This window comes from Camelus ferus, chromosome 27, assembly GCF_009834535.1.
Source record: "Camelus ferus isolate YT-003-E chromosome 27, BCGSAC_Cfer_1.0, whole genome shotgun sequence".
Taxonomy (NCBI): Eukaryota; Metazoa; Chordata; class Mammalia; order Artiodactyla; family Camelidae; genus Camelus; species Camelus ferus.
Genome location: NC_045722.1, coordinates 26000561 through 26014769, shown reverse-complemented (window position 1 = coordinate 26014769; position 14209 = coordinate 26000561). Strand labels below are relative to the sequence as shown.

The following is a 14209-nucleotide window of genomic DNA, read 5'->3' as shown; positions in this document are numbered from 1 at the left end:
TCTACACAGAGGAAATGAGAAGAGAATCAAAACCGAAAACTCAACTAAGCGGAAAAGAAAACAAAGATGGAGGAACAAAAGGCTGTAGGACACACAGAAAACAAACAGCAAAATGGCAGGAGTCAGTCTTTCCTTATCAGTAATTACTTTAAATGTAAATGGATTAAATTCCTCATAGAAGAGCTAGATATGGGCATAATAGAAAAAAATAAAACAGGATCCATCTCTCTGCTGTCTATAAGATACTCATTTTAGATCTAAAAATTTAAAGATCAAATAAATTTAAAGTGAAAGAGTGGAAAAATGTATTCCAAGCAAATAGTAATCAAAAGGGAGCTGAAATGGCTATACTAATGTGGAATAAATAGGCTTTAAGTCAAAGACTAACAGAGATAAGGAAGACCACCAAATACTGATAAGAGTCAGTTCACCAAGAAGATATGACAAAGATTAAAAGATGGAAAATTATAAAAGCAACTGTAAATAAATACAATAAATAGCTAAGGGATAAACACGAAGATGTAAAATATGACACCAAAAACCCAAAATGTAGGGAAGGGGCGTGAAAAATGTAAATCTTTTAGAATGTGCTTCAACTTAAATGACTACCTGTTTAAAACAAGTAAATATAGCCTTAGGTCATCATATCTGGTGAACAGCACAATGCTTCAGTCATACATGAACATACATATATTCGTTTTCATGTTCTTTTTCGCCATGAGTTACTGCAAGATATTGAATATAGTTCCCTGTGCTATACAGTATGAACTTGTTTATCTATTTCATACATATTAGTATCTGCAAATCTTGAACTCCCAGTTTATCCCGTCCCATCCCCTTGGCCTCATGGTAACCATGCATTTGTTCTCTATGTGTGTGAGTCTGTTTCTGTTTTGTAGATAAGTTCATTTGTGGTTTTTTTTTTTTTTAGATTCCACATATAAGGGATATCATATGGTATTCTTTCTCTTTCTGGCTTACTTCACTTACAAAGACGATCTTCTGGTCCATCCATGTTGCTGCAAATGGCATTATTTTATTCTTTTTTTATGGCTGAGTAGTATTCCGTTGTATAAATGTACCACAACTTCTTTATCCAGTCATCTGTTGATGGACATTTAGGTTGTTTCCATGTCTTGGCTATTGTAAATAGTGCTCATAGCAGTATTTTTCACAAAAATGTAGAAACAACCCAAATGTCCATTAACACATGAATGGATAACCAAGTATGGTATATACACACACTGGAATATTATTCAACCCTAAAGAAGTTACGAAAATTTAATACATGCTGCACTATGGATGAATTTTAAAACATGGTAAGTCAACTAAGCTAGATACAAAAGAACAAATACTGTATGATTGCACTTATATGAAATACCTAGCTAGTTAGCATCAGTAAAAATAGAAGTTGCTGGGTTACCGGGTCCTGGGGGGAGGGGCCGATGGGGAGTGGTTGTTCAATGTTCACGGCGTTTTTGTTTGGATGATGAAACAGCTCTGAATATGGATGGTGGAGATGGTGGCTTAGCGCTGTGGGTGCAGGTAATACCATTGACCTGTACACTTACACACAGTGACAAAGGTCAGTTTCACATTATGCATCTTTTCCTCTGACTAAAAAAAGATGATTATTCTTCATTGTTTCATATTTTGTTCTATTTTGTTGACTTGAATGCTGTTTGGTTTTGCTCTCTTCATCTGACAATAAAGCTCAGTTTCCTGCCGATGTTCTGTCCTGGACCTATTATTTTCTCTGTGTTTTCGAAGCTCTGTCTTCTTCCTCGGCCCTTAGAAAGGTTTTACAGGTTGTGCGCTCTCCTTTCCACTCTGAGTGTGGTCCCCTGAACCAGCACAGCAGCATCGCTGGGGGAATTCAGAACCGCACACCTACCCCACACCTTCTGCTCAGATTCTGTGTGTTAACAAGATCCCTCGGTGGCTTGTGTCCCCTCCAGAGTTTAAGAAATCACCCACATCCTTCAGTGATTTTCAGCCATGTCAATTCCACTGTCTCTGTGTTCATTACAAATTTCAGTTCAGCAGGTGCTCTGGGATTCCGTGCCTTCTTTCCTCAGTTTTACATCGTCTATCTATAGATGCCTCTGTCTGTTCTTGTTTTAAAGAGAATTCATGCCCTTTGACAACCAGACATACATCGTCTGAATGTTTCAACTTTCATTTTGCGGGCTTGCAGGTTTTTCATGCAACACCTCTTTGTTTTATTCACCGTGTTTACCGTTAGACGGGCAGTTCCATTGGAGACAAAGTGATTTTCTGGTGAGACTTTGGATAGGGTGACTCTGGCCCCCTTCAGTCTCGCTCTCATGTTGGAAGCCTTTAGCCCCTCGGATGTGAATCTGAAGACCAGGTTAATGCCCTCCATTTGTTATATGTAATCGGCATTCTGTTAGGGTAGGTCCTTCCCTCCGACTGCTGGCGAACCCACTATGCCAGGAAGTCAGATGCAACGAACGGTACTTGGAATAGTCTTCAGTGACATCTTGCACTCTGGCATTTTGTGTCATGCCCTGTGGATGTCTGCCTCTAGCTTTGGGGGCTTTTCTTTGAGGTGATGAGTTGTGCGCATTTGACTGGGTACCCCAAGCGTGTTCAACTAGGGAGTGTGTCCTCTAAAGCTGTGGTGGTGGGGAGGGGGAGAGAGGTGAAGGGGAGGGGGAGAGAGAGAGAGGGAGACAGAGACAGGAGCTGGGAGGAGCCGGGAGGTTGCGTTAGCAGGCAGGTCTGTCATTCCGCCTGGCTTAATGCTGCTTTCCAGCCCTTTTCAGTGGAATTTGTTGAGATGAAGGTGTTCTCTGATCTCTGCTGTCCAGTATGGCAGCCACCGAGCCGCACGTGGCTGCCGAGCACTTGGAATGTGGCTAGGGCATCAGAGGAACTGAATTTTAATTTTATTTAATTTTAATTAATTTAAAATTTACGTACAAATAGGCACATGTGGCTGGTGGCTCCCTTTCTAGACGTAGCCCCCTTCCTACCACCCATGCGCCGTCACAGATCCAGATGGGTAAGGAGACACCAAGTACTTTTTTGAGTCTTTCAAAATGTTTCCTCCCTTCCTCTTGAGACAGTTGAACTTGCGGTGTTTTCCTCGAGACCCTCAGTCATCCACCCGGACGGTTCTGTTCCTGGCAGGTGCGTGAGGATCTGGTATAAGCTTTTCTCGTGGTTTTGGTTTTCAGCCTGATTGCCACTTTGGGCCTTTGAGTTGCTTTAGCACCATATTGTTCGGAAAATCAGAAAGCGGCCCGTCTCATTTGCCTGATGTGACTGCTCATTTCACCAAGACTGATGTGACTAAAATGATGGTGGATTTACGCGGAAATTCAGAAGTAAATGCTTCTGTTTTGGGAGCAGGCTATCTACTGAGGGCTTTGTTGTCTGACAGCACTCCTGAGAAGTATCAGGCTGTGAGTCCCACTTATTCATTTTACAAACAAGTGGGAATCACACTGCTTTTCTGTGTGTGTAGTTACTCGTGTTGATTGTTGTATCTGTCACCTACTGCCACAATGTTGCTGTGTAACAAACAGCTACAAAGCCTTCATGTCAAATGGTAGTAAGTGCTCATTGCTTGTGAGTCTGGGTGATGAGTGAGCATCTCTGTGATTCTGCCCGGTTCACCCACAGGCCCAGGGCTAGGTGGTCTCTGCCCCCGTGTCCATTCTCTTCCTAGGACCAGCAGACTTACCTGAGCATGGCATTTTCACAGCAAAGGCAGAAGCACGAGGAGACCAGAAACACAGAGTGTTGCCTCTTGGGGGCCAAGCTGGGGACTGACACACACACTGTCGGTCCACACATTCTGTCAGACAAAGCAAGTCACAAAGTTGGCCCACATTCAGGAGGGGCAGACAGCTCCTCTTAAGGAGAAGAGTTGCCAACGACGTGGTGAAGAGGGTGGGTACTAGGAAGGGTGATGGAACGAGGCTGCGAACACAATCAGCTCACTACAGCCATCGTCCCAGGTGCAGGCTCACTTACTACAGCCATCGTCCCGGTGCAGCCTCACGTACGCTGCAGAGCAGAGGCCTTTGGACATTTCTGTCAACGGGTCTTCTTACATGTTTTTGTAAAATAAAACAAAAATCGGGGCAACTTAAATGTTGGCTTATGTCCTGTGCCTTCTCCACCCACTTGCTTCAGAAGGATGCTCAGTTGGTCTGAATCATTTGATTAGATCCTGAATCCTAGCATCTGGATTTCTTCTCTTGGAAAAGTGTTAGGTGCCTCCGCTGCCTGGTGCACCCGGGATGAAGCCAGGAATGAGCATAAGCGTAAGTTACCAGGGAGCAGCTGCGGAGGGCTGAGTGATTACCTGTAAGGCGGTGCCCCAGGTGTGCTGCTGGCCGCAGGGAACAACCATTGCCCAGAGCTCTTGGACATTTGGGCATCCCCGGTGCAAGCCAGAGGCCACACAAGAGGTGCTGCTAACTTGCTCCCGGTCCTGCTGGTTTGATGAGATTGTGATCAAAGGGCCACGCTCCCTCTGACGGCTGCGTTTTGCTGTGGTCCTCCCGCCACGGAAGCTGTAAAGCCCACAAGCATCCGCATCGACCTGCTAAGGGTTCATTCTGCAGTAGAAGGATGCACAGAGACCACCGGGCTGTCAGCACATGGAGTGTCATCCAAGCACCTTGACCAGTGAGCTCAGGGAGGCCCTCAGAGAGTCAGTAAGCATGCAAGGCCAGAGCTGCTGCTGGGAGTGCTTGCAAGAGGGCAGGGGTCTCCTCTGGCTCTTAGATTTGGGGCATTAATGCCAAGAAGGGCCAAGCTACCTCTTTTTCTCTCCACACTTTGCTTGAGTTCCATGCTGTCTGTTATGCCTGGTCCCCGTATCTTCCAGGTCATTCTTGTTCAGTGAGTATTTACAGGACACCTGCGGTGTGCACGTGGCCGCCATCCTAGGCACTGATGGCCGTGGATGGGAGAGGAGGATGCCTGCCAGTCAGCAAATGGAAGGAGGCTCCCACTGTAGATGGTTCTTAGTGATAACAACGTGAAAATGGGGGTAAAGGGAGGAGAGAGGGCTGGGGCTGAGCCTTTAGTTCTAGAAGTTCTCTGAGAAAGCTTGTCTGTTCTCCCTGGCATTTACCATGAATCTAAAATATTTGTACAAGTGTGGAAAGAGACTGCGTGTGTTGCTCTATCATTTGTTATAAGCGTGGGTCGCAGGCCCTGGGTGTAGTTCACCTTTCCCAGCAAAGACCCGGAGCACTTTGGTACCTCGGCTGACAAGCGGATATTCCAGGCAAATATTTGTGGTGGTAAATGGCTTCCTAACCACCCCCCTCCCAAAAGCGATGTTTCCACTGCAGCCAGTGCAGGCCTCTGCGGAGAAACCTGCGTGTGTGCAGTGTCACGAAGAGTTTGCATCTGCCTTTCCGTTCCTTTTTAATTGGCGGAAATTTAAAAATGGAAGTGCTGACACCCAAGTCCATCCCCTAAGCTTAACAGTAATAATCGAGACACAGTGAGACCCCTTGGACGTGCTGAACGCCGTTCTTCCCAGGAGTCGTTTCTGGATGGTGTCCGAGGACAGCAGGTGTCTTACAAGAGGATTTTAAACTTGCTGGGGATAATGATCCCTTTATAAACTTCACGTTTATTCTGACAATTTCCTTAAATTTTCATACTCTTGACTGTTAAACATTATCTTTAGGGACGTAGCACTTAACAATCGTAGGATGACCTACTAAACTCTACTCTGTTCCACAGTGTGTGAAACGTCACTCCTGGTACTGCAGGGGTAGCATTAGAATATTTATTTCCTCCTTTTATATACTATGTTTCCAACTTGTATGTATGAGACTTCTATACGTGTATATGTGTGAGATATATATATATTATATACACACACGTATGTATAATGCATATAACATATTTCTCTACCCTGTTTGTTCTTCTTGGAAAACAAGAGCCTCATTCCCTGAGTCAGCTTTAACAGTTGAATACATTCTGTAGTTGAAGGCAGAAGACGTGTCAAGGAGGTCGGAGAGTGAGTGTTGGATTTGAGCTGCCTGGATCTGAATGTGCCTTCCAGTAGCATTATAAACGTGCCCAACCTACTCTATCCGAGCCTCGGTTTGCCCATCTGCAAAATGGGAAGAATATTAATTCCTATATGATGCTTTTGTTGTGAGATTGAATGCATGAGTATTCAAGTGCTGAGCACGGAGCTGGGCACAAACCAAACTCCCAGCCGGCCTTGCGTAAAGTGCAGATACGATTGCATGCTGTGACCAAAAAAAGAAAAAAAAATCTAATGGAGAGAAAGCCTCACCCAGTATTTCTTATTGACTTCACCATTATTTCTTAGAACTAGGAGTGGAATTTGTAGATTTCTGATGGTTGTGGAAGTGGAGCTACATGTTGGTTAAAGTCTCTTCTCAGGACAAATAAAATTCATTCAGAAAAATATGGAAAGGGATGTGTGTGTGTGTGTGTGTGTGTGTGTTGGGAATTATGCAAATTGAGCTCAGATTTCACTGGGGTTTCCCTGCCTTTGGTCCATCTCTATTAACTAGGCTTGACTTCTCAGTTCAGGAGACTATGAAATGCCCTCCTCTGGTTTCTGCAAAGTCCTAGGGGTGCAAAATCTGGCCTACTGTACCCTTTGATCTCTCTGCCCACCCCCTTTCTTTCTTTTCTTTTTTTTTTTTTTTTTTTTTGCCTTCCTCTCCTGGTGGCACAAGGACCTCTTTCTTTCTTCCACTGTGTCGTGAGTAGGTCCTCATGACTTACTGTCCACCATAGGAGAGTTTCTATGTATTTCTTTCACAGGGGAGAAGAGTAATGAACAGATATTTATACCTTATTCCATTTGGTAGCCAGTGTGATACCAGAATGAAAAAACAGGACAATAGCTGTACTGAAGACACCAGTTCCTCTAGCCGCATGCTCCCCTTCCAGTGATTCCCGTGAAACATTACGAAATGTCACAACACACGCGAGTCCCCCAACAATTTGGATGTGCGTGTGCATGTGCACTTACGCGCATGTGTTTTAAGGACAATAATCAGAAATCAATAAGGAAAAACAAACAAGAAACAATCATCCCAATTCTGGCCTCTCTCTTCAAGTGAATAGGTACCAAAATGTGGAGGAAAACTTTAAAAATTTGAACACTTCCAGTAGAGAGATCTTTTTCTCTTCGTCCGGAAAATTTATCATTTTCGCAGAGCTTTATTCTAATTTTGCCTTACAGGCATCCTGTCTGGATGTAGGTTTGACAGCCTGCCATACATAAAACATGCCAGAATTTCAAAAAGTGTGAGGCTGGCTCTCCAGTTGGCTAGGAAGTCAGACGCTGGAGAAAAATATACCCAAGAGCTCTGTGTTGACTTTGGATAGAATGTAACCCACTCTTTGGAACGATAACTGGAAGTGTTGTGACATTTGGGAAGGACACATTTTCATCATGGGTAGGAATCTTACAGCGTATGTCTGCGTGGCACTTGCACGCTATTTGTAGAGAAAAATTTAGCATTGACCCGTGGTGGCCAAAGGAGTTGACACTTTCCCTCACTCTTCTTCTCAGCTGTTGAAAAGTAGACCCTCTCTCAACCTGCTGTTTAGCCAGATGTTAATAGAAGGACATGCCTGACTCCTGTTCCCTTGGCCACCTGCATCTTGATTAAATGAGACAAGCCCAGCATCCTTGGCACATGCCTGGCGTTTTACAGGTGTCTTGGTGACAGTCTGCTGATAGGAGCATGACTTGCTCACGTTGCCTGAAGTATTGGTGTGACTGTCCCCAGAGATACCGGAATACGGGGCTTCAAGAGAGGGGGAGCCTAGAACATGGTTGGGAGTTCAAGGTCACTCTAGGGAACCTCAGGAGAAGACGTTCTTCCTTCTTCATTCTTACGACCCACCACTGAGTGAGCAGAGCCAGGGCTGCCAGTTGCAAAGCTTCCCCGTCTGCCGCGGGGACGCTTGCTGCCCCCTGAGCTGCTTGGGACGCTTCCTGCGAGGCGGTGTGTGGCGGTCCAGCCTCGGCGCCGCCGCCCCCTCGGCGTTGTCTCCCCCTGCTGCTCTTCCTCTGCCCCGCTCTCCATTGTGGAACCGGCACCACAAGTCTCTGCTTCATGAACTTGCAAGTGCAGCTCCCTCCTTGTCTTTAATTCGTTTCCATGGGAGAGAATCCCTAGCGCTCCATTCTGCCTTTTAACTCAGGCCACGGCACTGATTCTTCTTTTTTTTTTTTTTTTAATGAATAAACTGTTTTTTAGAGCAGTTTCAGATTACAGATAATTGCTCAGAAAGTATAGCGTTCCTATATATAAACCCATCACCCAGCCAACCATTTCCCCTGCCACTTAACATCTTTTTATATATATATTGAAGTGTAGTCAGTTTACAATGTTGTGTCAATTTCTGGTGTGCAGCCTAAAGCAATATTGAAGAAAAAGCGCATCATGGGTCCTTGATCAGCTAATCGTTGCCCGACCTTGAATCAGGGACCCACCCAGTCCGGTTCGCTGTGACCGTGGTGGAGGAGGGGCGGGATTCTAGGCAGAGAGAGTGTTGGCAACCTAATTGGTGCATTTTCAGCAGAGCCTTTGGGTGGGCTGGTCTCCCTACAGTGAGGCTTTAGGTGGAGTAGGAAATGAACCTGACATTTCCTGGAGTGTTTTCTATGTTCAGGGGGTTGAACCATTGCATGGTGGAGGCTTGACTGTCCTGGGGCTGTGATAAAAATTCTTTTCATGGCTGCAGCCGACCACAAGGGAAGCTGACCCACTCAATTCTGATTCATAATCAATAACGGAGAAGCCAAACATTCTCTTTGAAAAGATGGATGATCTTGTGGTGAGAAGCCTGGGAGCATTAGAAGCCAGCCCAACAGAAAACTACGATAAAATAGGACCAAATGAGCAGCAGCTCAGCTCAGAGTTCCACAGCGGGGCCTGCGGACTGGTAGCTCCTTGAACACTGCACATTGAAAGTCAGGGAACTCGGGGTGGGAGGCAGGGTGTAGCTCAGCGGTGAGAGTGTATGCTTAGCATGCACAAGGTCCTGAGTTCAATCCCCAGTCCCTCCATTAAATAAATAAATCTAATTCCACCCACTTATGCAAAAAAAAAAAAAAAAAATTAAAAATAAGTTTAAAAAAAATTTAGGGGGAGGGTATAGCTCAGTCTTAGAGTATTTGCTTGGCATGCAGGAGGTCCTAGGTTCAATCCCCAGTACCTCCATTAAATAAATAAATATAATTACACGCATATTAAAAAATAAGTTAAAAAAAAAGGAATTCATGGTGCGGGTAGAGCCCAGTGGTAAAGGGCATGCTTAGCAGGCATGAGGTCCTGGGTTCAGTCCGCAGTACCTCCTTTAAAGAGAAATAGATGAATAAATAAACCTAATCACCCCCCCAAGTTTTCTAAAATCAAATAAATTTAAAAAAATTTTCAATCTCAATCAGTGCTGCACCACTCAGAAGTTTTTCTCTGTGCTGTAGAGCTTAGAGAGCCACTAGACGAGGTAATAGCTTCCTGAGGAACCCCTTTCTCTGCCCTTGATTATCCAAAGGCAACAAGATTCCGTGAATAATGTGATAGGACTTCAAGTTCTTGTGTTGTTTCTTTTGATAAAGCTGGCCTACAGTTTAATGAACACTTACTCATTTAGTTTACACCATGAAATATGTTTAATCAGGTGTGCTTCGGGGAAGGGGGTCCCACCTGAGGGTTGCTCAGGGTTTCCTGAGAAGCAGTTTTGCTGCCATATTCCTATCCCCGTCTCTAACATCCGCCCTCCCTCTGTGTTTCAGAATCACCACGACCGCGGCGTGCATGATGGATCTGAGGAGATACCCCTTGGATGAGCAGAACTGTACTCTGGAGATTGAAAGCTGTGTGTATCTGCATTTCTTTTTCATCCACTTTGTGTTTTAGGCCTTCTTATCACTGACGAGGCATACATAATTTTCTTGACATAGGTTTTAACTATCTTAAAGATGAGAGGTTTCAACCTCCGCTCTGCAAATTGCACTTCTGTGACAGGGAGAGGACCAGAGAGAAAGACAGAGACAGGGACTCAGCATAAAAGAGGTCTCTTTTCCGACCTGATTAAGAGAGCCTGTTTGCTGTGCTGACATTTAAGAGGACCAATGCTCCCCATCCCCGTCCATTCAGTGAGAAGGGGGTGAACCCTGAGATGCGGTTTCTCCCAGCGCGCTCCATCACGCATGCGTCGCTGGACTCCCTGGACACCCCCCCCCCCCGGGCCGTTGACGTAACACTCATCTCTCTTAAGGAACCCGGCTTTCTAAGCGAGCTCCTTCTACGTCTTGACAATTTTCAGTTTGAAGAGTGTTCAGATACCCTTTTGGGAAACGGGCGCTGAGTAGTGCTCCCTGTGAGGGAGGGGGGCGGTCGGCGCATCGGCTGGTAACAGACGTCCCGCCTGCTTCCCAGACCGCGTCCGGGGGCGGCGCGTCCGGGGGCGGCCGCGGTCGCTGTCTCTTACCCTGGCCTCCGTGGATAGCTTCAGCACTGGTCTCTGTTGGATTTAGGCTTGTCAGCGTTTATACTGAATTTGGGGAGACGGCAAAGAACTGACTTTGTAGCACAGTTGATGTATTTATGATGAGAAGTGCTGGTGGCCTTGTGAAGAAGCATGCTGGGGGGGGGCTTCCCCGGGTGGCGGGCCGGGTGTAGACCCCAGACGGGGCCCCCTCGCTGTGCCCCTCGCTTCCACACTCCATCCCTGCCCCGATTTCTGAGAGCTGTGCTTTCCGAAGGCCGGGCACGTGAGATCATGTCCAGCGATGCATACTGGAGTCACCTGGGGATTATTTAGCATGAAGGACAGAGGCTCAGGGGAGGGGGATGACGGGGTTCCTGATGGTTGGAGGGCTGCCTTAGGAAGCGAAGTGGATTCCATGTGGCCGGAGGACCCAGCTTCGAGGAGGTGAGAGTTTCACAGAGGCAGTTTTGGGATCCAAGTGAGGAAGCAGCTCCCGTTCCAAGTGTGGACGTGGAGAACGTAGGCTCTGAGGCTGCGATGTTTGGACCGAGGCGGAGGATGGGCAGGAAGCTTGTCAAAGCAGTTTCCTCAGAGCGTGAGTTCCCTCCCACCCCGCCCCGCTCCGGAGGAATCCGTGGTTAAAGCATTTGAATGGAAGAGAATTCTTCCAATTTTCTGGTGACCTGACTATACACACGTGCAAAAGGTTTTTATTAATAAGCTCAAGATGCAAACATACGTTAAGAGTGAGCCACTTGAAGTTCTGGGAATACATACGTCCCCTCGGAGGGCACCGAAGCCCTGGACACAGCATCCTGGTCTGAGTGGCCGCCCAGAGGGCAGAGGGGCTGAGCTGCGCAGACGAGGAAAGGTGCATAGATGTACTTACAACACACACAGGGGTTGATCTGTGGGTTTTTGAGGTCCTTGTAAGGAGCTTGGATTTGCTTTGTTAATTGCCTGGGGAAACATTTCGAAGATTTTAAGCAGAGGAACGGCTTGGTTAGAGTGTGTTTTACTAATGGTCGCTATGGTCGCTGGGAGTGTAAGGAAGTTGGAGGCAGGGGTGGGGACAGGTGTGACTGCCGTGATCCTGGGAGGAAGGGGGACAGCAGATGGGACCAGGGAGACAGCAGGAGCCGTGGGGGTCAGTCATCCCTACAGCTTTGGTCTGTTTGTCTAATGTCAAGTATTTGTTGTCTGCCTTTTATTGAATGATATGTTCAAATCAAAAAGTCTGTTGTAGTCATAGGTTTTTCTACAGGGGTGAGTTTTAATTGATCTTATTGCTTAAGTTGACCTAATTCTTTAGAAGACTCCTGGGTGCTGCAGGTAGTACCAGATGTGACTGTCCTGTTCGCCATTCTCAGGAAGCAGTGAATGGTGATGGAGTGAGCGTGAGCATTGTGCCAAGAGCTGGCCTTGTTGCCATGAGCCAGCTGAAGCGACCCCCTGCTTTTTGCCAAGACCATTGCGCAGATCTCTAAGGGCCAAGAGCGTCCCAGCAAAAGGCATCTCTAAGGATGGCAAAGCTTATGGCCAGGAACACTGTGAAACCATCCAGAAATGCCCAGAAAAACACTACTCTTGCTCTGAGTGTTTCTGCTGTTATCCAGCATCCAATGGGTGTATTTACCGCTCAGTGTTTTAACTTTTTAATAGCTTTAGAGAGAGCTGCCTTTCCAGAACTCTTCATCCTCAAGTTCTTTTTTTGTTTTTCTTTCAACCACCTTATTCAGTCCTATAAATATGTTTTCTTCAATTCATTTCCGTGCAAAGTCCAGACCAGCCCTACAGTTAGGCTTTGTAAACAGAACTCTGGTCAGAGCTCTGGGCCTCCCCAGTTTCTCTGCTCTTCAGCACCATCCTTGTCCAAATCAAACAGCAGAGGAAACACGAGAACATTTGAAAGTTAGTTCTTGCCTGATGGTCCTTCTCACGGACAAGTGCATTCAGCACATCTCCTTCAAATACGGGCCAGCTGGTACCTCCGTCTTACTAGTAATAGTTTCTCTAGACCTGCCTGTAGACCAAGTGATGCTCCATTTCCACCATGTCCCTGCTTCTCTCTCCTGGCAGATGGCTACACCACAGATGACATTGAATTTTACTGGCGTGGAGGCGATAAGGCCGTCACTGGAGTGGAGAGGATTGAGCTCCCACAGTTCTCCATTGTGGAGCACCGTCTGGTCTCCAGGAATGTTGTCTTTGCCACAGGTGGGTCCTGCGTCCACTCACACTCCCTGGAGGGGCTGCTGGCCGCCCAGGCCGTAATGCTATCATTGTGGAATGCCCTGCCGCTGACTTTACAGTGCAGGGCCATCCAAAGAAGGACCGTCATCAGTAATTCATCATCTTACACACCCTTTTTCTCTGTATCTAGAGGGGATCAATATGCTTTGATGGGTAGGAGGGACCAGGAGATGCTCTCTGCACTGGTTATTGAGAAGCTAAAAGACAAGGGGGGTAGAGGGGGAGGGCATAGCTCAGTGGTAAAGCACGTGCTTAGCATGCGCAAGGTCCTGGGTTCAATCCCCAGTACCTGCTCTAAAAATTAATAAATAAACCTAATTATTCCCCGAAACTGGGGGTGAATTTAAGCAACCCATAGGCCACTAATGGGGAGAGAGGAAGACCTGAGGGGGTAAACGCTCTTCTCTCAAAAGTAAGAGAGCTTCTCCCCACTGGGCTGGCAGTCGGCCTTGGTCCAGGAACCTGGGCCACCTGCACTTAGTGATGCCTCTAGACACGGCCGTCTGCTCCTAACAGTATCAGTGGGTTGCCCCGGCCTGGCTTTCACTGTCATCTTAGCGCCAACTGTCCAAAACCGAGAAGGTATCTTCAGCTCTGCTGTCTGTCCAGGCTGAGGTTTTATTAAGTTACAATCATGTATCTCACATGCTTTCTCGGTATTCTTACTGAACGCTGTGTGATAGCTGAGGTCGTGAACAAAAGCGCTGTGTAAACTGTGAGGTAGCATGAAGACCACAAGCCCCAGGTTGAGATTCTCAGTGAAGGCAGAGCGAGGACCTCCCTGCTGGGCCTTCTCTTCTCGGTGCAGCCGAAGCAGCACCGAGTGGGTGGGACTCCGCCCTGGTCGGGTACCAGCGTCCGTGAAGCCCACATGCCTGCCCGCCTGCCTGCTGCCTCTGGCTTCAGTGCCTGTGACCCACAGTCACCCTCCTCCCTTGCCCTGGCCACTTTCTGCTCATTCTTTAGCTTACTCTGCATGTGGTTTCCTCTGTGAAGGCGTTTGCCCCTGCTCTGCCGACACGCTGCCTGCCAGGCTGGGTCCCGGGCAGCTCTGCGTTCCCGTAGTCCTGTGTGGACCCCCGTCCAGCTCTGCGGTGCCTGTGTCCTCAGGAGACCCCTCCCTTAGGAGGGACCTGTCCCGGTCGTGACTTACCCTGCTCCGCGTCCACTCCTTGTGTGATGCTCGACACGTCACAGTCACACAGCCATCACTGGCCAGTGAGCAGTGAGCCAGGTGCCAATGTCCCTCCACCGCAGCCTCTAAGAACCAAGGGACGTGCACGTAGAGACAGCAGTGTGAATGTTTAAGGTCCGTTTTCATGCGATGCTACTTCTCCTCGGTTGCACAGTGTCCTGCGGTCTTCGGAGGGGATGCGCGGGGGTGCTGCCCTAGTGTGGGTGGTGAGAGCCACAAGGATCACGGACTTATCATTACAGAATGGTTCCCACAGCCAAGAAGATT

The 14209-nt window shown here is 47.3% G+C and overlaps 1 protein-coding gene across 2 annotated transcripts in view; it reads left to right on the top strand.

The window, feature by feature from the left end:
- The window catches only part of GABRB3 (gamma-aminobutyric acid type A receptor subunit beta3), a 224166-nt gene that overhangs the window by 172767 nt on the left and 37190 nt on the right, over positions 1-14209 (top strand). For both annotated transcript variants that reach the window (XM_032469269.1, XM_032469268.1), the window contains exons 5-6: positions 9797-9879; positions 12574-12711. In XM_032469269.1, coding sequence (XP_032325160.1) covers positions 9797-9879; positions 12574-12711 — 221 coding nt within the window. The remainder of the gene's footprint in view (positions 1-9796; positions 9880-12573; positions 12712-14209) is intronic.